This window comes from Aptenodytes patagonicus, chromosome 10 (genome assembly GCF_965638725.1).
Source record: "Aptenodytes patagonicus chromosome 10, bAptPat1.pri.cur, whole genome shotgun sequence".
Classification (NCBI taxonomy): domain Eukaryota; kingdom Metazoa; phylum Chordata; class Aves; order Sphenisciformes; family Spheniscidae; genus Aptenodytes; species Aptenodytes patagonicus.
The window spans coordinates 8495001-8522787 of NC_134958.1; the positions used below are offsets into that span (position 1 = coordinate 8495001).

The 27787-nt window shown below is 54.0% G+C and overlaps 1 protein-coding gene across 2 annotated transcripts; it reads right to left on the reverse strand.

Annotated features, from left to right (window-relative positions):
• RGMA (repulsive guidance molecule BMP co-receptor a) lies at positions 1 to 26518 on the reverse strand. 2 transcript variants are annotated; one of them, XM_076347984.1, is made up of 5 exons: positions 26358 to 26518; positions 21067 to 21368; positions 18896 to 19011; positions 5805 to 6316; positions 1 to 3208 (listed from the first exon to the last, which is right to left on the reverse strand). In XM_076347984.1, the coding sequence occupies exons 3-5, from the start codon at positions 18975 to 18977 to the stop codon at positions 2507 to 2509; spliced, it is 1296 nt and encodes a 431-aa protein (XP_076204099.1). In that variant the 5' UTR covers positions 18978 to 19011; positions 21067 to 21368; positions 26358 to 26518; the 3' UTR covers positions 1 to 2506. The 2 variants fall into 2 exon arrangements, with proteins under 2 accessions (XP_076204099.1, XP_076204098.1); XM_076347983.1 differs by lacking the exon at positions 21067 to 21368.
• Between the last annotated feature and the right edge of the window lie 1269 nt (positions 26519 to 27787).

Here is a 27787-nt window from a genome sequence, read left to right on the forward strand (position 1 = left end):
TGTCAAAAAACCTCAAACTTTACTTGTGTTTCTCTCAATAAATAATTTACAGTATATACACGCGGCGACACTCCCGTGGGTCTCAACACAGGGTGGAGGTGTGTGTGGGGTCTTCTTGTAACGCCCCCCCTTTGCCTACGGATTTCTTTTGTTTCCAAGTATCGGGTCTTTCTTGGCCACACTTCACCTTTAACCAGGACTGGGTCAAACACAACCAAAATAAAGTGCTTCACTGTTTGCTTCTAAAATAGGGATAGCCCCAACCACTGTACAACAGCCGGCCACCACTGGAGTGCTCACCTGGACAGTGGGACTGAGCCATGCCATAATCAAATGGACTTTCCTTGGCTGGAAATTACCCCTAAACCACAGCGCATCGTGCTGTAGGGCGATCAGTTTATAGGAAAGGGAGTTCTTAAGGGAAGTATTGACTTGTTGGCATGCTGTGGCTTGGCCAGCTAAGACCGCTTTCAAGAAGCACTGTCTCTTCAGAGGGATGCTTTGCACAGCTGCTGTTATCTATGGGGTAACACAGCAAGAAACAAATGTTTCCTCTTACCCAGTGACTAATTTTGGCTTTCAAAACTTGCGTTCTGAATTTCTAGGGAAGACAAAAACTTGGTTCTTTCTTGAACAAAGGAAACAAAGAGTCCAAATCAGCCTGGCTGAGCAATTAGTGCATTGGGAAACTAAACTGTCCTGTGCCGCGGTCCAGTGGTTGCTCTCCTCAGCGCCTCCACACTGTGATATCCTTATTTCAAAATCTCCCTAAACAGAATACCTGGGGCACCAGCAAACAAAGCAAGGAGCAAAGTAGTAAACACATCTTTTTGTTTCTTTTCTTTCCTTAAACATTTAAAAACCAATTACATCTCTTCATCTGTACAGTCACACGAGATCAATGCCAGGGCTCTATATATTAAAGAGACAATATAAATTACATCCATTGACACAATTTTGCATTTCTCTGCTGCTTTACAAATGGAGCTCTAGAGCTGTTAGGACACAATGAATAGTCACGTTGAGTATTTACACCAGGCTGCCTCTTGGCACCAGTTCAGACTGCCAAACGTAGCCTGTTCCCACCTCTTTTGGTGCTAGCTTGCCTCATCACAGCCAGAGACCTCCCTTGAGAGCAGGAGGTGCCCCCAAGAGTGACACATTTTGGGGCTTGTTTCTGGGAACTTCCCCCCTGAGGAAAGGAGGGGAAACCCATCAGGAGGTCTCCAAGACACAGACCAAAGGTGGTCTTGCTGTTTGTTCAGTGAGCGATGAGGTGAACCACAGAGGAACATGGAGAGGAGGAGACGGGCAGCACTACGTGGTGGGGGAAGGAGATTATCGACAGTTTTGAGGCAGGGAACAGACATTTGGAGGCAGCTGGGGGGTCCTCTGCTGCATCCCATCTCCTGGCTGGATTTCTAACGTTGCCCCATTTCTGATTCAAGCCCAGAAGGGCTTAAGGTGCAACTGGTCTGCAATGGGGTTGCAAGTCGTGGCCCCAGGATGAGGAGCAGAGCAGAGACCTAGCAGCAAACAAACAGAGCGCAACGCTCCTGCTCCATCCCAAGGCCTGGCCGAGCTGCAGGCAGGCGAGTGGGTGCAGGGGTGGAGGGAGGTGTGGATCGGGTCTCCCACTAGGCAGCTTCTCCGCTGCCAGTTTTAGGGGACTGGGGAGCAAATGGTGCGAGGAACTTGTCCAACACTGGGCAGAAGTTGCAGAAACCGCTTGAATACTGGCCAGGTTTCTTCTGTTGCCATCAAGACTCCTCGGTGGGTCCGGGCAGAGACAAGGGAGCCAGGAATAAAACTACTGAGAGAATCAGCCGAATGAACTGGCTAAAATAGGAGATGCCCTTTGAACCACAGCAAACATAAGCTGAGGCTTGAGGAACGTGTCCTCCTTCCACCCAGAAGATGCCTGGCACCAGCGGCTGGGCAAGCGTGGGACTATTCCCCACCATTCTGTCCCCTTGCACCACTTTCTGCAACAACGGGGCTGCAGACATGCCCGAAAAGTGGAGCACGGCCCTGGCGAGCAGAAAGCCCAGCCCCGTTGTGCTGGCCAGGCTTGGCCCCGTCGCACTGCTCTGCGCCCTCCTTGCAGGTTCTGCTCTTCAAAGACAAAGCCATGTTGATGCATGCCAAAGTCACAGTCACCGTGTGCATTTTCTGGACCTGGGGGAGCGCTACAAGGAGGTGGGGGCTCCTCAGCACCCACACTACTGGGAGGAGGAGGAAGAGGAGAAGGAAGAGAGGGGGAGGTGAGGAAGGTCCAGACAAGGTACAGTCCAGCAAAAACTCCTGACTGGTCCCATTGGCAGCACGTTCCTCCCAGGCAAGAGCTGGGAAGGTAGAGGACCTGGTGCCAAAGAGAGAGGCTGAGGTTTGAGGACAACCCATGCGGCTCCAACATCCAACCTCCTGTTGTCCAGCAGGGCCATCTCATCCCTGTTTCCCTCCTGCTCCTCTTTACCTGCTCTCCGTGGTGTGAAGGAGCAAACCTCTATAACAAGCACAACCAACACTGACTCAAACACAGCAGTGCTACCCAGAGGGTGCGGGGGGTCCCTGAGGGAGCTGTGTTGCCTGGGGCCAGGTCCCGTGTCCTTTCATAGAGGTGCAGCTTGTCTTTGTTGGAGTGAAGCATCTTCACGTCCTCAAAGGCATAGTAAGCAGCCAGCATGAAGTTGACGTCCCCCGTGGTGAGGAGGTCGAAGACGCAGGACTGAAAGTAGAGGTCCTCCACGGGCAGCTTTTCCCTGCACTTGGCTGTGGCTGTTTCATATGTGAAGGCCTCGGGGGGGGCTGGCAGGCTGGGCCCCTTCCTACGAGCACGACCCTCTGTGGCCTGAGCCGAGCGGATGGTCTGGAAGTCAATCTGTTGGTTGAGTGGACAACCACGGAGGCACAGGTAGAGGCCCTGACTGTCCCGGTCCTCCACGGCGTTGACCACCTCCTCTGGCATGCGCACTGCAAAGGTGAGATACCGGCCCACCTGCCTCACCACGATGGTGGTGCCAATGTACTTTGCCTGGATCTCGATGTGTTGGCCTGACACCTTCTCAGTGATCTTCAGGCTGTTGGCTCCATGCTTGTCCCCACCATTCTTGGAGCCGTCGGCAAAGGCAGCGGGGAGCTCGTCCATCTCTGCCTGGTACACTTTCTGGTCCACACACTCCTGGAAGCTCTTGAAGATGATGGTGAGCTGTGGGGGAGGAAAGAAAGGAACAGGATTACAACCAGCGATGACCACCTGAGAGCATACAGCCACCACCAGGAGCGGCATGGGAGGTGGAGGAGCTGTCTGCTCTGCCCGGCCAGGAGCATGGCCTTCAGGTCACAGGCAGGTGCTTCAACCTAGAGAAGTCGCCCCCCAACTTTTAGGCACCCAGACATGGCCATCCTGCTTCAGCACAGGGATGAAGAGACCATGTATGGAGTCAAGACCCAGAGGCTGGACTGAATGTACCACCTGGATCTGCGCTGTTATCTCCAGGCCCAACACAGGAGCTCCCTTGTAGCTGGAGCTAGTTGGAGCATCACTACTCACAGGCTTGTGGCAGCATGCCTGCACACGCAGCACTGTCTTGCCTCCAGGGCCTGGCAGAGACAGAGGGGGACGAGCCCTGACTCTCCTAGAGGTGGTGGAGTTTCTCCTCTAGCTCCCACGGCATTTACATCCCAAGGGCTGCACCTCTTCCCTTCCCCGGCGACTCCCAGAGCAAGAGAGTCTTCTCCTCTGGGCCCCAGAACACGCCGTGCTCCATCTCAACCATGCAGAGACACACGTGTTCAGCATGTTCGAGTGGACAGGCACTTCTAGGGGCGATACAGGCGTAGACTGAGCCCAACACGGCTGCCCATCCTTGGCTGGGCTCAAACAGGGGTCCCTTGCTGGAGGAAGGGGACAGCACTTGCTCTTCCCTTGCTGACCTGGCTTTTAGGGGAAGGCTGGATGAGGAGGAGGAAGAGTAGAGTTCGCATGGGAGGAAGAGCAACTTGCTGTTCCTCCCATGCAAACTCTATGCTTCCTCTTTCACCTCTTGCAAACTTGCTCTTCCTCTTGCACCGCTTTCCATGAGGGAGGAGCAGTAAGGGGGGCCACTCCCCCCCCACATAGCCCCCACGAAGGGGCAGACTGAGACCTGGCCAGAGTGGGGCTGGAGGAGAGATGGCTCCAGCAGCTACATGGCAGATACACCCAAGGGCCGAGTATGAAGGGAAAAACTGAGACTCCCCAAGGACTGGGCTGAGCATGGTGGTGGCTCCTAGCACCTCTGCTCCCAGTGGTGCTGGCGAGGAGCCCAGAGCTGTCCAGAGCCCTGGCAATGTCCCTCTCTCCCACCCACTCCTCTGCTGAGTGCCCAGATGCTCCCAGCCCCGTGGCAGCCCTGCCATCCCCTCCTCAACCATGTCACGAGGCACCACCGTGCCCTGGGTTTCAGGCTGCACTACCCCTGACATGGACCTCCTGCTAGCTCCTCTGGGTCCAGCCCTGCCTCTGGCTGGAGGAAGAAGGGTAGACCAGAGAACATCATGCAAGAACACAAAGAACCCCATGAACCAAGAGGCTCCCATCCTTTCCAACAGCAATGACCCAGCAATGCTTTCCACAGCTCATGCTGCAGAACTCATGACTAATCCCTCCTCACCACAAGCCCATGAGGCAGATAACGGGTGAAAAGGCTCAGTTAGGATAGTGATCCTAGGATCCAGCCTAGAAATTGCAGGTCCATGAAGTCCTTAGGGACCACTTTCCTCAAGCAAGACTTCCTTGCAAGCTTCAGTAGGTTTTGATGTCTTTTGGTAGGTAAGGAGTTGAGAGCATCATTAAGTATCTTTAAGGAGGTTTATTCGGGACAGGTCAAAACCAAAATGCCAGCTCCAGCTCAGGTTAAAAAGGTCACATCCAGAGCTGAAAAGCAGTCTCTGTCCTACACATGCTTCTCTCCTCTCCCCACACGTAAGGAGAAGTGGATCTCTCAGACATGGCAGGACAGGACATCTTCCAAAAGCAAGAGGATGCCTGTTGCTGAGCCTGCCTTTCTTTGGCACAAAAGTGGCCTGTTAGCTTTAGAGCTTGTGCACCACGGAGCGACACAACAGTTCATCAGCTCCAGGTCTCTCCTGAAGCTGAGGCCATGTCACACAAGTCCTGCTGTATCACAGCAGCACATCTTCACTTGGGTTTTCTCAGTGTTTGCCCTGTACCTTCAGGATGTTTATTTAGGCTGTCAAAGCACCACCAGAACAGACTGTGCTCCACAAAATGCCTTGACTCCGCTGCAAACCAGGGAGACAATTACAAGCCTGAGCAGAGGGGAAGGCAGTGCAAGGAGCTCAGCTCCCTCCAGGCCTTCCCCTGCAAGCTGGAGCCTCCCTGGACAGCAGTCCCAGGTTTGCTTGGACCTCGGGTGTCCCCCAAAAGGTGCCACCATCATTCCTGGTCTGATTGTTCACAGCAACCTGGAGTCCCCCAGGTGGGAGCCCTCTTAATTTGCCATTCCCAACTTTGGCCACGATTGCCCTCTGAGCTGCAGCATCTCAGCCTGCTAACCGTGATGAGGCTGGACATACTCCGGAAGAAACCACAGGCTGTTTAAGTGAAGGTGGGGACAGAGGAAGGATGGGCGTCTGATATTTAGGGCCAAACACTCAAATTCAGAGGAGCTCCCACCCGGTCTTACCGTCCCCAAGGAGATGTGCAAATGGTGGAGGAGAGAGACGGTGGAAAGAAAGGCTGTTCAGAAGCACCTCTGCCCTTGCCCACCTCTGCTCATGGGGATGTGCCCAAGGCTCACCTTGCTGGTGGCGGTGGCTGTGGAGCCAGGCAGCACCGGCGTGTTGGTGACCTGGACATTCAGGTAGTTATTGTCTATGAGCGGCCAAGCCCCTTGCACCTTGCAGGTTTGGAAAGTGTCTGTGAAAGTCCTGAGGTGGGGGTCCCCGAAGAGCCCACAGTGGGTATAGTTGGGAGCAGCTGAGTGTTTGTGAAAGCTCTTCTCATAGTGGCAGATTTCGGGGCTGTCAGAGCGCTCCTGGCTATCCCCGGGGGGCAATGTCCGGAGGCGGGGCTGGGACGTGGGGCCATCCTTGGAGCAGTTGTGTTGCACCATGAGATCGTCTATGCCATGCACGGCGGAGTGGTAGGCCAGGTCGCCCCTGCAGGTGCGGGCGGTGCGGCGGGTGCAGTGCGCGTAGGCGCGCAGCGCTGTGCAAAATTCGGGCGCCTCCTCCGTGCCCAGGTGGTGGGAGCCCGACGTGGCTGCCCAGAACTCAGAGTTGCACTTGAGGATCTTGCATGGAGACGTCACTGTGGGGGGAGGGGGAGGAAAACACAAGGTGGTCAATGCTTGCATGCATGTGTGTGGGACATCCCACTCTACCCCCACCAAGAGGCTGGCGTCCTCCTCCCACAGCCCAGACTCGTGACACTGGCTCTACCGCGTGATGCGGCCTCGCTCACCAGACATGACCCTCTCACATGACCCAAATCTCATGCATCAAAGCCAAAGAAACCAACAGGATCTGCCCTAATTTAAGCCAAGATGGGAAAGAGATCCAGCCTTTAGATGAATGCTCCTGGAGGGGAAAACCAGGGTGGGGAAGAATGGGACATACTCATTAGCGGGGATAAGGCAGTATCATTAATGTGGGGGGAGATGCAATGTGGTTTTTAATATCTTTTTAGGGTTTGACATTCAAAGCTCTGTGCTGCATGAATTACTGTTGTGTCCAAACCGAGCTCTACCAGGGCAAAAATCTGTCTGCCTTCCATTTCCTCCTCCACAGGCATGGGGAAACCAGCCCTAGCATGACCGCTGTGCCCCAGACACATGCCGATGTGCAGAGGTTAGAGCAGGATCTGTGCCGTGACCAACCCTGCGCAGCAGAGCCAGCAGCCACCCCACCATCCTCGGGGCTGCAGCAGTGCCGGGAGCAGCGCTTGCCCGTGTTCCCGGAAAGAAGTGGGAGCCAAAAAAAGCTCTTTCTTGCCTGCCGTGCGCCTTTGCCGAGCCCCGGGAGCCCATTCCCCGCCATGGCTCGCTGAGAGAGAACAAGAGGTGGAGGAGAAAAACCGGTGGGGCAGGGTGCGGGGATGCCAGCCGAGCCCCCGCCTCCCCTTCGCACCCGCCTTGCAGTGCCCACGCAAAGGCGAAAGCCAAAGGCAGCAGGGCCTTCGGCAGGCTCAGCCAGAGCCCCAGTGCTCGCTGGCAAGACAGAGGAAGGCAAAAAAAATTCAGATCCTGTTTTCCTCCCCCCCGCCAACATCTGCTCCCTGGGGCAGGGTGGCTTCCCTGAAGCAGACTTGAAAGCAGCTGTGCAAAAAGCACATGGCCACCATTGACCATCGCGCAGACACTGCTCTGCCCATGCCGATCTGGAGTCTTGCTGGGTGAACCCAGGCTCACACCACTTAAAATTCATGGTGTTTTCCTTCCTCTCCTCTTAATCGACCCCCTTGAAGGGCTTGGAGACAGGAGGGGCTCAGGCACAAAAGGCAGCAGAAGGACGAGAAGAAAAGCCCCACCATTTCCAGATGCTTTTGTGGTGCCTCTCGCAGGCATACACGTATATTCCTGTCTCAGAGTTTGTTTAGAAGGAGGCTGGCAAGGCATCTGTGCCAAAACCGTTTCAGGTTTGTTTAAAAAGAAAGTTACAAACCCCAGTATTGTTTCAGGGAAAACAGTATGTTTTAGTTTTAAACATTGCAGTGCTGGAAACCTAAACATAGTTGGTGCTGGAAAATCAGAAAGGGAGACCAAGGCTATAAAACACTAAGCAGTCCAGCTTTAAGAAACAAGCCTGTCTCCTCTCCCTTTCCAAGTAGAGTGAAGTGCAAATAGGAAATGGTGACAGGTTCCTCACAGTTTTAAAATTCATGTTTAATAAACTCAGATGCTAGCAACAGCACCGAGAGCCCAGGAGCTGTTTTGTCTTGGCAGCATCCCATTTAAACATGCAAGAAGCACACATCATTGACCAGAGGTGACTTGATTGATAACAAGCTTTCGACCTGGGACATGGGCTCACGTTTCTCCTAAGCCACTTGCATTATGGGTCAAATTTAAAAATATTTATTATTTCATGTCCCTTTCTTTTCAGCCCCAAGAGTGGTTTTCCACCAAAGACACTTTGCTTGTTAGTGGGCTTCCCATCACAGCCACTGGCTTGCAATGGAGTGTATCGCTCGGCGTTTCTCCTGGACGAGAGACAGGATGCAAATGATGTCTCATTACCAGCATGCAGAAGAGCCTGGCTCCCCAACGCTGCCCGCCTTGGCTCTGGAGGCTATACATTCAAACATGGCTGCTGCAATATGCCAGAGCTAGCACAGTGCCTAAACTCAGAGGGAGAAGTAAGGGATGGTATTTAATGCAGGCGATCGCACACGGTAGCACAGTCGGGAGTGACAGGAGCAAGTGAGTTTGCTGGCCCAGGGAGTGCAAGCAGGGGTGTTCCGGGGTGAGACGCTCACGGTGCGGGCGTGGGTTTATCACGTTTCACTCCCTCTGACAAGAGACTGCGAGCATAGCTTTGCAGATCCCCTAGGACCCTCCCAGTGGAAGGCAGGAGTCAAAAAACTATGCAGGAGTGTGACCAGTGCCACGATTGCCGGTTATCCCAAACAGTTGTGGCATCAGGCAATTAAAATCATTGCTCTCCTAGTAGTTATGCTAACGTACAGTTTGAGGATGCCTTGAGGTTGCATGCAGCCGAACGCCCTGTCACTGCAGACAGACTTGCCAGCACAGCCCCGGGAGGATCTGGAGGACACGTCCCTGGACATGCAGGACCCACACCCCACTTCACCTGACAGCGCGGTAAGGCAACGGGATGCACCGCGCAAAGCATCCCATTCAGCAAGCAGCTTGCAGAGCCCAGGCTGCTCCAGCCCTTCAGCCGCTGTGTAGATGGGATTTTTTTAGTAGGAATAAAGCTGTAGCCTGTTGCTCTTTAAGGACATGCTTCATTTGCTTGGATCAGGAGATGCACGCGTGAGCTGTGGCAGCCTACTGACAGAGTGGGCTGCTGCAAAACAGCCCCCCCGACACTCAGTGCTAAACGCATCCCTGTGACGAGCATCCCTCGCCGCCGCAAAGCCCCAGGGTCATGCATGACTTTGTAAGGTACCGAGTTAAAAAAAACACCAACAAACAAAACCAAGGGCAGGGAAGCCCATCTCCTTCCTCCCTGGGCCTGAAGGGGGAGCGTTCTTCTTTAAGATGTTATCGCTCCAGTCTTGGCACCCATCCCCTTTTTGCTGTTTCGCTCAGGGCCCCATATAAGGCCAGATTTCCAAAGCCAGGTGCCGCAGAGGCGGTGTGCGAGTGGGGCCGCGCGCCCTGCCCGGCCGCTCACGCCTGGGCTTTCCCATAGATGCTTCTCCGACTGCACTGGTGGCCAGTGGGTTTGGCAAACCCCTCGTGCTGCTGGGGAGGGACCACGGCCGGTAAAGGCTGCGGAGGAGAGCAGACACGACCCTCTCCCCCCCGCCCCCGACAAGCACGCCTTGCCTTGTCCCATCTGGCAGCAGCTTTGGCACAGCGGTGCAGGCTCATTTGTACCCGGGCCAAGAAACGATGTTTATTCATTCAATTTCGCATAATCTATTTTCCATCGACTCACAATGGATCTGTTTTTCAACCGCAGATGACTTAGCACGGAAACAAACCCCTCTCAAGCAGGAACCCAGCAAGGCTCTCCTGGGATCTGTGAGACACCCCCGGGTCTGGGTGATGCCACCACCCTTGCTCATCGCAAAGGGTCCTTCATCCTGGGGACGGGTGACTTCAACCCCCGGTAGCCCAGCCACCTCCCAACCTCCCCATCAACTTCTTCTTTCAAGGGCTCGGTGCCACTCAAACCAGGGACAAAATTTCCTTCCGTACCTTGAAACCAACGGTTTCAGAAAGTTTTAAGCCAGAAGAAATCATTAAATCACCTGGACTAAGACAGCCCCCCCCCGCGCAGCCCGGTGCCCCGTGTTTGTTCAGGTATACCTCCCATGAGGACTTCTGCAGTCTGCGCAGTCTGAAAAGCCACCCCTTTCCTCAGTGGGCTGTTTCAGGAGTTTATCACCTTTACAAAACGCGGGTCTTGGTTCTAAGTGGATTTTATCTGACTTCATTGTAAGGACATAAAAAGAACCAGTGATTTTCTCCAAAGCAGTAAAAGGTCCGTTAGTAACCAGTATGTTTCCCACAAAGATATTTACACACTGCAATCAAGTCACTTGTCAATCCTCTAGATAAGCTAAACGGTTTGCACTTTTAAGTTCTCACTGGAAGGTGTTTGCCCAGCCCCACCGTCAGACCTCCCTCCAGCAGGCTTGTTTCCCGCAAAACCTACCACCCGGACGGGCGATACCAATGCGGGACACGCGCTCGCCGCTCTCCCGAGGTCACCCCTTTCGCCGGGGCGTTGCACCGCAGTGGGCACTAAGATGTGCTGTTCGGCCGTGACCTTTTCCAGAGCTCCTGGTTTGCAAAGCACCGGTCCTCCATCCTGCAGGCATCCCGTGGTCCCCCTGCCCCGGCAAGCTCCCACGTGGTCGGGAGCCTGGGGTATCGCACGACCCAGGTCCCACTGCTCTGCCCTCGTCATTGGTACATTATATTACACGCTGTTAAATTAAGTGTTCAAACGTATTACATGCACGCATCTAACTTTAACAGCCTTTTAATTATCGGTGCCCCCTATTTTCCCTTCAGCTGGTGTCAGGTTACCTGGATTTCATTTACCCAAATCATGCTTTTCCAGAAAACTAGCACAAAATCAACAATTCATCTGTTCTCCTGTAATTTCTCTAGCAAAGAGAATTACTGGAAATTAATTTCAGTAAGCAAAAGCCAATTCTTCTAAGACTCTTGGCTGCATGTTAACCAGATCTGTTAAATTTAAAGCGTTCACTGCTAAGAGATGTTGTTTAATATCCTCTTGGTTACTAACGGGCTGGAAAGTATTTCATCACCCACATGTGATGCAAATACATCATCCCGTGTCCTTCCAAATATATGGATTGAAGTGTAGATGTGCAAGCCTCACACATGCAGTAAAAGGCTTTTTCGGAGAACACAGTAAAAACATAATTACCTTTGGCCTCAGATCTGAGCACCTAGACTTAGGCTCCTAAACACATATTTATTTAAGTAATCTGAATAAACATATTTATGCTGACACCTCAATAGGAAAGGCACGATTCTCAGAGGTGCTAAATACCAGCAACATCTTCAATATTTAAATACCAGCTTCAAGGAGATGTGGGCTGCTCGGCTCCCGGGTGGACAGCAGTCACCACCAGCACCAGAACAATCCCAACAGAGTCAAAAAACCCACATGGCTCCTCAAAAACCTAGCTGACAGGATCCCTTCCAGCAAGATCTCAGGAGTCCAAAGCAAAACCAGAGGGGATGAAAAGACATCAGCCCTTTGCATCCAGCCCGTCGCGCTGTCCCTGTCCCAGTGGGGAAGTCTACACCCCACATGCTGACCATTCTGGACCCGCGTCTTGGCGCCCACATGGGCTGCGGGGCCGACACGCATCAGCCAGTGCCTTGTCACGCCAGGGAGAGAAACGAGCCCATCGGTGCCATCTGCAGCCCTGATGGATGGGGTGTCCTGGGCAGGGGCAGCTCTCCTGCAGCCCCAAAGGGCACCGTGGGGTGAGGAAGACCCAAGGGCCACATGACCCAAGCTTCATGAAAGGATTTGTGCTCGATGGCAGTGCAGGGCTCTCCCAGCGACCTACTTTAAACTGTTAATCAAGCACAATCTTGCAGAATAATAGCCTGGTTATTATTGCCTTGTTTGCATAACAAAGAGGCCCAATAAAACTGATTTGACTGTGCTCAGAGGGGGTGTGAAAGATCAGCCCTGAGAAAAGAGCTGCAGGAATGCAGCAAACTGCTCCAAAGCCTCAACCCAGGAAGAAAGACAATGCAATTTGCCATCAAGAAAAGCCCAATAGACCAATAAATTACCCATGTGCAAAGGGATTAGATCAGGTTTCAGTTGCACTGAAGTGGGGGGAGGAGGACCAGGAGGAGCGAACTGAAGGAGAAAAATAAACCTGACTCTCTTAAAGCGCTGGAGCTCATATTTTGCAAGGGCGTGCATGGGGAGGTTGGCTCGGAGGGGCCACCTTCCACGCCGGGGCCTGGGTTTTGTGCTCTCTTCCACTGGCAAAAGCAGCAGATGCATTAAATCCAGGCAAAGGACGTGCTGATAGAGTGGCTCTAGATGTATCCGAGAGCACACCTCAAACCATGCAGCTTCTTTTAACCCAGTCGTTGTCTTTCTCAAGAGGACGCTGGGGAAAGGCTTTCTCCAGTTTTCTTAAGTCAAAAGAGGGACACAGAAGGAATTCTCGCGTTTCAACCTGTGTCAATCACTAAAGCATCTGGAGGACCTGCCACGGCCAACTCCCTTTTGTCCTCAGCGCCGAGTTCACGGACCCCATCTCTCCTCTCCTGGCGTCACGGAGACACCGGGCAAGCACAGGCAGGAAAAAAGCGGAGTCAGTGTCTTCACCGGCTACAGCACGAACCATTGGATGCTGCTGAAGGAGCCCTTGATCATTCCTGTCACTTAGTCAGCTCCCTTGGCTCAGAGAGTCAGCTTACCACTGACCCGGCATGCTTAGCAGGGACGAATGTGTCTCTCCCCGGCCCCCCCCGGCCAGCATTGGTCCTCCACGCTCACCTCGACATCCCCATGCAGGGAGAACGGCGAGGAGACACCATGGGAGACAGCAGCAACCATGGAGCTCATAGCCACGGCCATGAGCGGCTGATGCTGCTGCTCTGAGAATTACCGGCAAATCTTGGGAAGTTCAGGAGGCACGATGGGCTGAAAGGAGGAACCAGCATTTACAGCCAAAGCAGCAACAGTCACAGACTTTGCTCTTAAAAACTTCATCCTAGGAGTGAGGCTTCAGCATTGCCTTTGCCGCAACCGTTGAGCTTTCACCAGCTCGGAAGCAGCAGCGCTGGTGGATGGTTCAGAGGATGTGGGTTTTGCTCCACAGACGCATACCGTGAGCTGGTGGATGGAGGACGAGGAGGGAAGGAGGGAGGAAGGGAGGGAGGGAGGGAGGCGATCTCCTCCAATTCTCCATCTGCAGAAGGGCGCTAACAAAGCTGGCTCCCCGCCACGGCATGCCGCAGGCTGGAAAGCGGTGCTGGAGCTGCACACCTGGGCTTTCCCAGCTGGGGAGCGCCCAGCCGCTTTCACCAACAGTTCTCAAGAGCTGGTAAATCTCCTTGAGGGGAGTGGTCCATTTTACAGATGAGGACACTGAGGATGTGAAGGGTTTCACCCAAGATGAGCCCGGTGGGAAGAGAGGTGGATCTGCTCTCTCATCCCCTGCACGAAGCATCACCTCATCTTCCTCCCCTGGCCAACACCACCCATGTCCCCATCCCTCTGAAGCAGCACTACCCGGACAAGGCCACCTCCGTCAGCCACCCCCATCACCGAGTGTTTCGGGTTTCCAGCAGACATCATTCTTCCTCTGCCGAAGCTGTTTTCCCAGGGTGCCTTTGAAGGCACGGCTGCCACCCACCAGCGCCCGGGGGCCCCCCAGGTGTGGCAGCAGGTCCCTCACCCTCCTCCCCCTCGCCCGGGCCGCAGCGGGGCTGGCAGGGAAACACTTTCTGCTCCCAGGTGTGGATTCCCTCTAGGAATAATCATCCCTGCCGTGTTCTTGTGAAATTTCAACCCTTCAAACGCAGAGGTAAATGAGACACGAAACGAGGAGATGGAGAAAAGCCCGGAGCACATAAATCTGGATGAGGCAAATTTATACAATTAAATGCCTGCCAAAAAATTGCGGCATCTCAATCGGAGGCGTTGGTTTGCATGCAGGGCGTGGGGTGGCAGCTGCCCGGCTGGCAGACAGCAGCCCCACGAGCCCACTGAAAACCCACGTGGGCACCCGACTGATGCTGGAGCTGCACCCGGGGACACGCAGGGATCTAGTGGATCCCTCCTGCGGGCTGGCCTCCCACCCAGCACCACACTCACTCCCCCATCACTCATGCCCCATGGAAGCCACAATATCTGCTCCCCCTTCACAGCCACAGACCTTCAGAGGTTTATTTATTTTTAAATGCATCTGATTGCTGGCCCCCTTGGGGTCAGGTTTTAAGAGAAAACTTAACCTTCTAACTGGAACCCACCCCCACCCCCCCGAGTCCCACTGCTCTGCACCCTCCCATCCCCAGCACAGTGATGCTCTCACAAAGAGCAAAGTCCGGAGCCAGGATCCATCCCTAAACTGTCCTGCCACATGTCCTTGTCATCGCAGAAAGGGCTGGCTGGAGTGTGTCATAAGGCAAGAAAAAAAGGTAGCTTGTCCGAAAACCAAAATGCCGTAGATCATTACTAGGGCTTTGGGGACCAAAGTCAACAGCTGTCCAGGAAGGAAAGGAAACCGAGGGAGGAGAAAATACTTTGGGCTCAAGTGAAGCTTGCTCTCTGCCTGACCCATAAAAACGCTGTATATGCAGGGATAGCTCTGATTGCTGGAAATTAAATGGCCAAACTCCCCTGGATGCTTATGCAGCGGAAAGTGGGACTCGACACCCTTGTGGTGCTCCACCCTGAAGGACTTACTGTTCTCTCATCTGCAGGGACGCCAGCCTCCGGCTGCCCTGCACACCACGGCCGGGCCGTTACACAGAGCAGTTCAGTCTGTGCCTACGAGGGCTGCGTGTGTGTAGGAGCCAGCTTGTTCTCCGCAGTAAGAGCCCGATGACTTCATCAAGGGGATGGCATCTGGTTTTGCAGTTGGCCATAATTCAATTCTCCCCCTTGCTGCAGGAATTTCAGCTGGTGAAGCAGTGATTTACTCAGCCGGGCTGCACTTGAGTGCAAAGCAATCTTGAGGCTACAATCGAACGCCCTGTTATTTTGAGAGCTCATGGACAAGGGAATAAATATCCTCTTCTTTTCATCCCAGTAGTTGCCAAGTGCTGGGTACAAAGCTTTTTAAAGGCATTTAGGGGCACTCCTCTTACAAGTGCGCTCCGGGTGCCGTGCACGGTCAGGCAGGGCCCTGTCTGCACAGCTCGCTCCTGATCTGCAGCATCAGGACAGGATTTGCCCGGACAGCCAGAAAAAGGCCAGGGCACCCCCTCACCAGCCCCACCACAGCTACATCTCTGAGCATCCCCCATCCTTCCTGAAAACCCTTCCCCGTCGCCCCAGCACACATCACTCCTGGCTTGCAGCAGCCCTGAGTTCACCCCGGCCCCCTTCAAACCACCTGGGACCCCGATGCTCTTTTGGTCCTGGGTTCCCACACTCCCCCTTATTCCAAGTTTGGTGTCTGCTCCAATGGGAAAAGCAAATCAAACCAAATCAAACCCATCCATCTGGGCCAACCTCCCTCATCTTTGACCTTCTTTGCTGTCCCACTAATGCTTGGGAGCTGTAGGACTCGGCTGGAGAGTCCCCTGAAGGACTGATGGGCTGAGGAGGGGCTTGCTCTGGCCGTGCACTGCCCTGCCAGAGCCTACGGTTGCTTTATGGGATGTGCCCATTAGGGAGCCAAAAGAGAGACCGCAGAACTCACTGTCACCAGGGCCTGATGCAGCGCTGCAGCCTGGCTCTCCGGGGACAGTAGGCTGGTGCAGAGACAGAGCAGAGCCCCCAGGTTAGGAAGTTTTTATGGCTGCCCAGCCCTGTGAGCACTTCCATGTGCACATCTGACTCTGCGCAGCTGTTTGGGCCACAAAGAAGGAAACCTCAGCTGCTGCCATTAGAAACCCAAAGTCACTCTTAAAATCCCCCCGTTTCCAGTAATAAAGGGCCGGGAATTTCAGGATTTTCTGTGGAAAAAAGCAACATATCCACCCCATCTGCATTAAAAACAAGGTGCCTCCTTCCAGCCCCACAACAAGCCTTGCTGGCAATCGCAGAGAACTCCCTGTTCCAAGTGCAAGACCGGCTCCGAGCAAGCAACAAAACAGGGAAGCCAAAATATTTCCAGGTTTACGTTTGAATCCCTCCCTTCTTCTCTGCCCTGACAACATCCTGCACAGGCGCACTCCTCCCCTGCTGCCACCTTCCCCGGCCCCCGGCCCGGCTCCCCATCCGCAGCACTGGGGAGGTGTTGTTTTAACAGCCTCTAAGCCCCCCTTCTCAATTTCGGCTTAATGCTGCGATCACGTCCCTCCCTGCCACTGAGACAAAAGCTATTTATCAACCGATCCGATACACCTCCAGTAGGGACAGATCCTTATCTGGAATCAACCGCCTTGCCCAGATGGACCAAGGGCAGAAAATCCCAGTTTTTTTGTTGGAGCCATGAGTGTATTACAGCCAAAACGGCAAAGCTGAAGACAAACAGGGAAAGCCAAAGCAAACCGGAGTACGAGGGGGAGAGCAAAGCCTGACATCTGGGGCAAAACACCCAGGGCCAGATTTTGAAAGTACGAAAGGGTACAAAAGGATTTGCAAGAAAACTCAGCACAGCCTGTACAGGGAGGCACAGGCGGGGATCAGCCGAGCACCCCGGGAAATCAGGGTCCCAGCCGGGAGGGGAGAGCACCCGTGAGCATCCGACGTTGGGACTTGGCACAAGCCCTGAGCAGGACTTCTGCCAGGGAAACTGTCAGCAGTGGCCTGCTCTGCCCAAACCTCCTTCCCCAGCTGCCCCACGCTCAGAGGTCACCCTGACCCACGCGGGGAGGGGACCCACGCAGGGGGGACCCACGCCGGTGCCCCCAGCCCAAGGGTGCTCGACAGCGGGGGCTGCCCAGGAGGCAGCGGGGTGAAGCCATCGGTGTGAGAGCAGCATAAGCAGGAATCCAGCCTGGGGTGTGCGCATAGTAGGGGGGGGGTAAGCAAATAAATAAGTAGGGCAGGACTCGGCGAGGCACTGATCTGACACGCCGAGCACCCACTTGGCAGCCTCCAGCGGGGCCGCTCACCTGGGGCTCTCAGGAGGGGTGCGGAGCTTCCCCAGGGCTGGGAACCTCCTGGGAACCCACAAATTCCCAGGAAGCACAGGGAAAAAGGAGCAAAGGATATGCCAGGGAATAAATCCCCCCCTTTTTCCTACCTTCCCACCCCAAAAGCTTTCAACGAAAGCCCCCGGTGTGCTCCCAGCCCTGCGCACGGGGAGCACCGTCTCCGCCTGCGCCCCGCTTCTGCGGGCTCCGGATCGCCTCGTTCTGCCAGTTCTTTGCACCTTATTTGACTGCTGAAGGGAGAATCAAACAAAGCAGCCAGCCAGATCTCCTATCAAGTTCTTTCTTGCACCGTAAATCTCACAGCCTCAACGCTTCGCAACTCAAACGCTCCAAAAAGGGCATTAAGCAACACATACGGGAGCAGCTCCAGAGTTTCCAGAAAAAACAGGGGGTTCAGCTTCCAGCCTGCTGGGAAGTCCCCTGGGAGAAGTGGGGTCTGGAGGGACACCTCAGTGCTAAGGGCAGCGCTGAAAAGGCTCGCTTTCCTGCAATAGGGCTGAGGGCAAAGAGGAGAGGAAGGGCGTAAAGCAGTTATTTATTTATTTACTACATGTGTGTGCAAGACTGCTTCACCTACGGTTATGCAAAAGAAAGGCAGAGGCGATTTAAAAACTAATAAATGAAAAAAAAAAAAAAAAAAAAAGGAAAGTTTTACTAACCTAAAAAGATAAACAGGGAGATTTAAGCGTTAGGGCTTTGCTTTCTCCCTCCTGCTTTCTCTCCTTTTTTTTTTTTCCTCCCCCTTGCAAATGAAGAAGAGAAAAAAAAAAAAAAAAAAAAGAGGTAAAGAAACTGGAGAGTTTTGGAAGGAACAAATCCGCCTCTGTGGACTGGGTTTCCCCTCCCCCAACAAAAACAAGCACTCAGGGCTTGAAGGAATTTGCAGGCAGAGATCTGCCAAAAACATTGTGAAAAACTATGGGGGATTCATTGGAAACAGATGGCGTTTTCAGCTGTAATTCTGAAATTCTCTCCTTTTCTGACACAATACAAACAAACTGGGGATGGGGAGGGGGGAGGCAGGGACCAGCAATAGGTGCGAGCGGCCGGGGGTGCGCGGGGAAGGGCCGGCGGGCGAGGGCTCGGCCGGGGGAGCCGATGCTCGCGGGACCATTTGGTTGCCATCCCGCCCTCGGACAGCCCAACACCTCCCGGCCCGGCCGGGGCGAGTTTTCCGACGAAATAATGTTGCCGAGCCCAAAAAACCCCGGCCCGAGGCCGGGGAAGGGGGGCGGCGGGGAGAAGGGGGAGCCCGCTCCGTGCCGCCCGCGCATCCTCCGCCGCCCGCCGCGCTGCCTGGCCCAGGTGAGCCCCGGGGCCGTGCTCCCCCCCTCCGCGAGGCCGTGCAACCCCCCCACGGACACCCGACCTTCCCGAAATCGCAAAGCAACGACCCCCCTTACCCCCTCCGCAACCTCTCTCTGGCTCTTCCCTTCTCGGGGGGCTCGGAGCGGGGACCCCCCACCCTGCACTCAAGGGCAGAAATTTGGCGTCTGGGGTGTTAATGTGCGGGTCGCGCCCCCCCCCCCCTTTTCAAGGTACAGAACACACCCGGGAACGGGAGAACAACGTAACCTGCCTGACGCTGTCAGCAACAACCCCCGGCTGCCTTCGCCCGGGATTGCTTTGATTCCGACCGTCTCCTTCCTTGTGGGATGAGGCAGCGGGGAGACAAAGAAGACGAGGTCAAGGAAAAACACCCACCGCAACTGCTTGGGGGAAAAGGGGATGGGGGGGGGGGGGCACACACCAAAACTGAGCCCCACTTGCTTATTTTAAACATGTGGCAAACTGCTCCAAAGAGAGGGAGAGAGAAAGAGGCCCAGAGACAGGGGGAACTGAGGCGGCTATCCAAGGGCTGCGAGAAATACAGGAAAAAAATTCTTCAAAATAAAGAGGCTGTTCCTTACCTGAAGGGAAGATGCAGAGAAAGACAGGGAGGATTTGGAAAAGTCCCAGGGCTGTGGATCCTGCCCCTCTCCCCATACCCATCCATCCAGCTCGAGCTTTAACCACTATCCTCTCCCTGGAAGAAGAGTTTAAAAAGAGGAAAAAAAAAAAAAAAAAAAAAAAGAAGGGAAGAGAGGAAGAGAGGAACAAAAGGGAAAAATAAATCAATCGAAAGAAAGAATTGGAAAAAAAAATAAAATCAAAAGCCCCACATGGCTCCGCGGAGCGATGCAGGGACGGGCGGCCCCAGCTCCGGGCTCCGGTGGCCTCCGCACTGAAAGATTACACAGACTTTTTCTCCTCCTCCTCCTCTCCTTCCCCTCCCATTACAAAACAGCCCAAACCATCAATCATCCCGGCTGCCTTCCAATGTCTGCATCCTCTCCCTGCGCCTCCTCCCCGCCGGAGCGCGGCCGCCCGCCTCCCCGGCCATGCTCCTCCGGCGGCGTGGAAGGGGCGGAGGAAGGAGCGCAGCGCACCGCAGCCATGGGAGGAAGAGGGGAAGAAAGAGCCTGGGAGACCCCGACAAGGGGGTTATTGCTGTGGGTCGAGCCACCAAACCCTCCCGTGCCCTGTGGGGGTGGGGGTCGGGGGAGCGGGGGCGGTGGTCCCACGCAGGATGGGCTGCGGGAAGAGCTCTTGAGATTTTGCCCAGTCTCCCTGCCGTCATGCATCGCAGCTCGGTTGCAATTTGGGAGAGGGGCGTCCTGCCACCCCATCGGGGTCTCGACACCCAGCGTGCCCTCCCTGCCTCTTTCCCTTGGGCCTAACAAGAGCGCTTTCGATTTCTCCAAAATTAAGCAATTTGGGGTAAAGGGGCCGTTGTACAGAGGGGGGAAACTGAGGCAGGGAGGCGCTAGGCAGCTCGTGCGGGGCAGGGATTGTGAGAGCGATGCTGTGGCCCCCGGCCCACTGGGGCATGGCCCCTCCGGCACAAGGAGCTCCTCCACGCCGCCCCAGCCCTGGCTGCGCAGTAGGCGTGAGCGTTTCACAACCTCTCCAGGTCATTCACCTGCACTGGCACTGGCAGTGGTGAAGTAAGCCCAGATGACTCAGAAACAGCAAGTCTCATAGATCCTTATCATTACACTGACACTCCTCGGAGAGGGGGACGACTGTTGGGGATCCCCGAATTGAGTTGCCAGTGCACTGAGGACTGATGGAGAGGACTAAGGTGCACCTACGCTCTCTCGGGACCTCCACCACAGCCTAGTCTGCACCACCAGCCCACATATAGACCTGGAAGTTCAGCTTTCACCGGGGGAAAGTCTCACCCATTGTGTTGGTACAGTTGTCCTGGGGGGTCTCACTTTGTAAGCACCCCTTAGAGACCCTTTGGGCAGCCCCTGGGCAGATGGCAGTCCTGGGAGCACCCTCCCTTGCTCACAGACCCTGTAGATGGAGCAGCAGCTCGAAGCACACGGGCATTTACCTGCTGGGCTTCAAAATCCTGCTCTTTTCCACCTCCTGCAATGCCTCAGCATGAAGAGGTGAGCAGGCTGGATCTGCAGCCCCACCATCCCAGGGGGCTGCTCCACCCAGGAAAGGGCTAGGCCAGGAGGGAGGCATCCCCTTAACAGCCCCCTTGGATCTATTTAAAATTTCTCTTGAAGGGTGTTTTAGCCACAGTGAACTAAGACAACTTCACTTCTGAATGAGAGTGCCCACGGGTGTAATAAGCTTTAATTAATATGCTTTAACTTCCCTGTTTTAGATCATTAGCCCTCCTTTGATTGAGTGCCCCCTTGCCATCCTAATGTTTCATCTCTTTTCTCTTGGGGATCTTATACAAAGAATAAAAGGATGCTGGTTGTTTTACACAACCCTTCTCCCAACTCTGTAAATGCCCTTTAACAACAGGTCTTTCCTCCTGCAGCTTGGTATAGGCCTGGGATGCTCCTTGACTTTGCTTCTAGTTGTCCTTGGAAACCCCCTTCTCTTCCGCCTCACAAACAGCCTTCAGGACGCTTTTTGGAGTGATGGTAGCTTAACGTCTCCCGTAAGAGTTTGTGATCTCCTCCCTGTCGCGGATTGAATCTGTGATTCAGCTACAACAAATACCCCATGGAAGGTGAGATGAGGAAAAGGAGAAGGGATTAAATATCCAAGAAGCAAAGATATCTATTAATACCTCTCTAGTTCTCCTTGGGGGGGTTGAGCCCCCTTGCCTCCAAATGAAGGAGGAGCTTCACTGGGGCTTTATCCAGGCTGCAACAGGAATAAAAATGCTGAAGCTTTTCCATCTGGGACCCAGATGGGATCCAAAAATCCTGAGGCCTTGCCTGCTTGACTGGAGATCTGTCTTGGTCCTGATCTTCCTACAGCTGCACTCAGATGATGTCCACTAAAGTCAGAAGGAGCTCTGTGTGCAGAAGAGCTGCCAGACCGGGCTGAGCTGGGCAGGAGATGAAAGCTGGCAGGCCGGATCCAGACCTGTAGCAAAGGCAGTGTGGGAGGAACGCCTACTCGAAGCACCTCTTTGTGGGGGATGTCAAACAGGGGCAAGTATGTCCAACCCCTGCCAGCTGCTGCTACCACCCAAGAAGAAATGCCTGCTGATGGGATGTGTAGGCAGCTGGAGCTGGAAGGGGCCTGGGCAGGCTGGAAGGAGCCTGGGGGGAGGAGGAAGAGGGTCCACGAGCTGGGGAGAGCCCAGGCAGCGGGGAGAGAACCAGGGGATGGGGTTTCAGGTCCCAAATCCCTTCCTCTTGCTCCCACCCTGTCCTCTTGCAATGCAACTTTTGCTCTTATTTCAATCTGAAAAACATCACTTCTGCTATAATCCCAGCTGATGACATATAGCATGATCTATTTATTTTTAACTCAAAAAACCATCTGAATTATGAACTTTTAAAATCCAGCTGCTAAATAGCTGCTCTGAGGCTGGTTTGATTGTTTGTCCTAAAGAGCCACTTTGGTATTGCCGTTTTGTGGCAAGCTGACACATTGCAACGATAGACTGGAATCCAGTTTGAAGCATTATTTTTAAAATCAGATCCTTGTTGGACCTTCTGCCTTTGGTGTCGGGAAAACTGTGCTGCCATAAAGCAACGGTCCGATGCCCCTGACTCCAGTTTGTAAAAATTTCTCCTTGATTTTGCTCAGTTGCATCACGCATTGCAAATGGGATTGCTGTTTTTGGCATTGATCAAAGCAGTGGATTTCGCTGGAGAAAACAACAGATGTGTCCAAACTGTAACTGCAGAGCAGGAAAAGGCCCCAAATAAAGTGTGTTTCTGAAATCCTGCTCCCCCTTCCATGTTTTTTGAATAACCTTCACCTTTCTGATTAGCTGAATCAAAGATCTGGACTTTAAATCACCTACTGAAATGCAGGTTATATGAAATACGGATCTCTGCCTTGCTTAATGGGGATAACTAGGCTCGGAAACGTGGAGTGACTGTGTTTTCCCCTGCTTCTTTATTTCTTGAAGCCCGGCCAGGGCTCCCCGTTTAGGCAGCGCCGAGCCCAATGCTCTTTGCAAACAGTATGTGGGAAACCACCCACCGCTAAAATGCAAACACCTCTGAGGCACAGCGGAGTTACGCTGTGCAGCGGCTCAGCTCCGGAGGCAAAGGCACCTCCGTGGTCATCTACACGTTGATTCTCGTGTTTGGTGTCATTACGGAGGGGCGACATGCCGACAGCATTCTCCGAGGTATTTGCAAGATGAGCAGGAAGATTCCCGGTTCCCAGGGGAAACTCAGCTGGGATCACTCATCTGAACTTCACTTTTCTCTGCCCTGTGTCACACCGTGCACGGCTGTGGGCTTCAGTGGGGCTGAATGAATGTGTCTAATTTGAACCCTAAGGTTTACAGATGATACCTCCCCTTACAGCCTTCCTAATGGAATTATTCACTACCTGTAATTATATGGCTAAAATAGTAAACATGGGTATTTCTGAGGACTGTAACTAGTAGTTAGAGGAATGGATGTCAGGGCTCCTGGTCTGCTCCTGACTCTCCCATGAACTTTCTGCGTGGCTACTCTTCACACAGCTATCTCCGCACAGCTTCAGCACGTGCCTTTGCCTGCTCTGCCTCAGGACAAGGCGTTCAGCGAACACTGCTCGTGGCCTGGCTGGGATAAGCCGTGATTGCCTGAAATGTTCTGTAATGATATGTGTTTGGGGTGAGCAGCAAAAAGGAAATCGCTCCTTAAAGGAGGAAGAAAGGAAGTTTGGAGTGGAACCCCTCAAATTGTTGTCTGCGGAGGTTTGACAACTGATTCCAAAATGTTCGTTGAAGTAAAACCAAACACCTGTGCTCTGAACAGTTCCCTTATTAAAGAAAAAACCTCTGAAGAAGAAGAAAACCAAAAAAAAACCCCTTCATCTTTCTGCAGTAACAGCCACACCCCTCATGTTTGCAATACTGGAAAACGCTGCGTTTCATTTTAAAGACCCTCCTTTTACTCATCATTTTTTTAATCATTTTACAGTTTCCCTGGCTGACGGCATGAGCAGACGCTCTCCCTGAGCTGTGCACCTCGAAGCTGCCAAATACACATCCAAACCCCCTTCCCTACTAATCTGTAGGGTTACTAACCTACTAACCCTACTAACGACACTTCGTAAAGCAGCTGACAGGGAAAGTGTCCCACCAAGGTCTCACTAGTGCCCTGCACTGAACTTTCACAGTAACTGAAAGTAGTTCAGTTACAGGGGCAGGCGACGGCGATGGCACGGAGCTGGACTTTGAAGATCAACCCGCTCCTGCGTAGCAAAGTGCAGAGAACAGTTTGCTGGTTTAGCAAATCCACCTCCCCACAGCTGCCCCTGTGAACGTTAGGCTCGCCAATCCGGCTGTGTAAAAAGAGGCCAGTGCGTTGAAGGTGGAATAAAATACAGCTTTGTAACACCAATAAATAAAATAGTAAGAATGCTTTGTTGACCTGCATCTTTGCACCCACAGATTAACTGATTAACAGCAGCCCCAACTGAAGTGGCTGTGAGTATGGCTGCTGTGGGCTCTCTCTCTGAAACGCCTGCTCCAAGCTCACAGCCATAAAAATCACCTCTAAATGCTCGCAACCAGCCAGGCTGGACAAGGGGAAGGGAAGATGGGCTGGTGGAAAACTTCCAGTCTCACCCATGACAGAAAGCAAAACAAGCAGGGATATTTTCAGGCAAATAAGAGTTCATCACGTCAACTTTTTTTGACTGGTGGCATTCATTCGTCTCTCTCCCTTTCCCTTGCTTGCAAAGCCCTGTGGGGTGAGGCCTGACTCCTACACATGGGAGCATGTAACCATCCCTTGTTCGGCAGTGTTTGGAGGGCTGGCTGGAATTCACCATCTGTGTATTTAGTTCTCTACAGGGAGCGGGTCTTCCTGGCCCAGTCTCCTCTTTGGGGTAAATATCAAGCAGTATCTCTTTAGTGTATCTATCTTCCTCACATCTGGGCTCCCGTCAAAAAAAAATAAAAGGTGGGCTGGGAGGTTCCCAAGAGCAAGTTCGAATGGCCAAATGTCAGCTCAGCAGAAAAGATGGATAAATCTGAACTGCCAAAAAATAAACAGCACAGAAGAATTGCAGAGAACCACACGTTTATCAGCAGAGACAGAAACCAGTCTCTGTAACGGGACAGTTGTTCTCTGCTGCTTTTAAAAACTACTGGTGTCTTGAGAAAGTGCAAACATAGCTCCCTAATTCCCCCCTCTAACCAACAGGTCAGCTAAGGACATCTCCTGGAGCTCATTTAAAGGTGGGAGATGGCACCGAGTGTTTGCAAATCTACATCTTCAGCCCTTTGAGAAAGGGGTGTTTGAAGGATCCTATGGAAAAAGCTCTGTGAAACCCAACCACCTTTCCTAGGTCCCCTCCTGTCAATTCCTGACAGCAATGGCCAGAAATACAACCCACTGCAGGACGCTTTTCCTGCGCTCTTGGTCATGAAACACTAAGTGACAGTGTCATCAGTCGATCTAAAACTTTTTCCTGAATATCTGAGAAAGAGACATTCCTTCTCATGGGAAAAAAAACCACCACCAAACATCTTTAATCCGGCATCTCTATAGGTGATATTTCAGCAAAGGAAGCTGGGAGTTTTTGTGGAGGGAGAGCAGCTCGGAGGTGGCACTGGGAGTCCTCCCCGGGTGTGCCCAGCTCGGGGCTGGGCTGGGACAGGAATGGGACTGGGGCTGGCCTGGGGCTGCGGGTAGGGCTGGGGGGGCTGGGGCTGGACTGGGGCTACGGCTGGGGCTGGGGCTGGGGGGACTGGACTGGGGCTAGGGCTGGGGCTGGGCTGGAGGGACTGGACTGGGGCTAGGGTTGGGGGGGCTGGGGCTAGGGCTGGGGCTGGGGCTGGGGGGGCTGGGGCTAGGGCTGGGGCTGGGGCCGCGGCCCCGCTGGGTGGTGCTGTTATCCCTGCGCCGTCTGCAAAAGTATCCAGTTTATAACATAAATGCAACCCAACGCCGCCTTAAACCACATGACATAACAGCAGCTTGCGAGCTCCCATTAAAATCTCAATTTGGGGAAATTGATTCTACCTCTGAGCAATTGCGATGCAATTACTCCAACAGGCAGCAATCAAGAATCACATCAAAACACCACCAAACTTTCATCTCCTGCCTTGCAACCACCACCACAACAAAAAGCACCTGTCTTGCAAACGCAGCCCGGTTTCCTTAAATGTATGTAATATTTAGGAAGGGCAACGTGCAGGTCCCAAGAGTAGAAGCAAGCCTCGACAGGGGCTGCTCTGACTGGTGCCTCTGAAGTGTCCTGGCTGGGGGCTATATTCTACCCCCCCACCCCCCCCCACCCCCGCCGGCTCCTGGCTGAGGTTATGGACTATTTACAGGCTCAGTTCGTCAGGAGCAAAGTCTCCCCGCGGCCAGACGTGCTCCAGCTGCCCATCCTCTCCCTGCGCCCAGATGTGGCCGTCCCTGCCCACGTCCGACATCTGTCCAGCTGTCACACCCCCCCCCCCCCCCCTTCTTTCCTTCGGAGCTTGCGAACACCCCAGCGCTTTGCAACCACCGGAGTTAGAGGAAAGCTTTGTGTCTCCGCAAACCAAGCGCTCCGGTCTCGATAATCACGATCAGCCCCGCGATGAGCTCTCCAACGGAAAGGGGAAAATATCGGGGAGGGTATTTTCAGTTCTCATAAGTGGTCTGCCAGGAATTACTCGATTGACTTAGCCCAGCGGGGTGCGTTTTTAGTGGCAACCATCAGAAGGGAGGATAAATGAATAACCGCATGCACGCCAGGCTAGTATCAAGCCGGACAGAGGGAGCGAGCCGGGCAGAGAAAATGGGAAGAATCGAGGTTTCTTATAAAAACGGCTCGGGAGGGAGGAGGCAGCCGGGGACCGGGAGGGACAGCCTCAACAGGTCCCGCGGAGGAAGGGCCATGCAGGGAGCCGGGGGCAGCATGCGGCCGGGGGGGCCCGCGCAGCCCCCCGCCCCCGCTTACCTTAGCGGCCGCATCAGCCTCTCCAGCCCGCCGCGGGGGTCGGTGCAGGGAGCGGCGGCTTTTTTTTTTATCCCAGGAGGGGGAGATAAAACAAAAATAAAACACAAATAAAATAAAACTGAATAAAATAAAATAAAATAGTGAAAAACGCAAGGGCAGGAGTGGCGGGGGCGGGGGGAAAGGCCAACCGCAGAGCGCAGGCAGCCCCCCCTGCCCTGCGCTGGGCAGCCCCGGCGGGGTGCAGCGCGGCCTCGCTCAGCGGGACGCGGGGAGCCGCATCGCCCTCCCGGAGCATGTGAGAGGCAGCGGAGGAGATAGAGCCAGATAGGGAGGTCCCCTCCCTCCCTCCTTCCTCCCTCCCTCCCTCCCTCCTTCCCTCCGCACACGCTGAGCAGCGTCGTTAGCATGCGGCGGCGGAGGGAGGGCAGGCGCAGCCCCCGGCCAGGCGGAGGGGGAGCTGGGGGGGGGGGGGGGGGTGTCCCCGCTGCAACCCTCCCCCCCACCCCCGGCACCCCCTCGCCCTGTGCAGGCAGCCAGGGCTGGGGGAGGTGGAGGGGGGCTTGCAGGGTACACTCCCTCCCGGAGGGGTGGGGATGCTCTACCTGCAGCCGGAGGGTATGGAGGGGAAAGGGGATTTGGGGGGGTACCCCCTCTCCAGCGACTGGGGCATGTATCGGCGCTGAGAGCATCTTTGTGTTGATGGGGGATTGTGGCAAGGACTGGGGTTGGGAGCGGGAAGAGGACCCTTTTCAGGAATTCGTTCATGCAATGGGAAGGGATGGAGACCCCAGGGTGCCCTAACAGCCCCTCAGTGTAGCCCCCCCACCCCAGCTGCCCCAGCACCCAGCATTGCCTGGAGTTGGGCAGTGTGGCAGCCCCCCCTCCAGCCTCCCCCACCATCGGGGTGAGCCTGGGGTGAGCACCCATCTCCCATAGAGGCCTGGGGGGACTGATTTTGGCATGCATGGGTACCAGGGTGCTTGCTTTTCTGCCGCTGTGATAGGAAAGCTCTGGGTGCAAGGCTGTGCCAGCCAGAGTGTCAGACACACAATTAATTACTGCAGCCCCAGAGCCACAAACGCGCTAAATATGCTGTCGCCGTAGTGTGTGGATAATAGCAGCCCTTTGCAAAGTGTTTCTTTCTTCCCTTTCTTCTTTTTTTTTCCAGTGCAAGAGACAATTGCAGAGAGCACACAGCAGCTCTAGGCTGCTTGATTAAGTCAGCAGCGAAGACAAAATGTGCCTGTACAGCTCAGGCTTAAGGAGGGATTTGAGTGTGTGTTAGGTACAAATTAGAAAATGGATGTGATTTAATCACAACAAATCTAAACAGCCCTGCTACGGAAACCTTGCCATCAAAGAGGTCTTTTTCTTAAATGTGGATACTACGGGTCTATAGTCCTGACAAAGGAACAACGTGTTTGGGGATG

Excerpts from the sequence above, each read along its gene's own strand:
- RGMA (XM_076347983.1), bottom strand. Across the intron at positions 6,317-18,895 it reads TCTCTGCATCTTCCCTTCAG|TGACGTCTCCATGCAAGATC; the intron begins GTAAGGAACAGC and ends CTCCCCCCACAG. Across the intron at positions 3,209-5,804 it reads CAGCCACCGCCACCAGCAAG|CTCACCATCATCTTCAAGAG; the intron begins GTGAGCCTTGGG and ends CCTCCCCCACAG.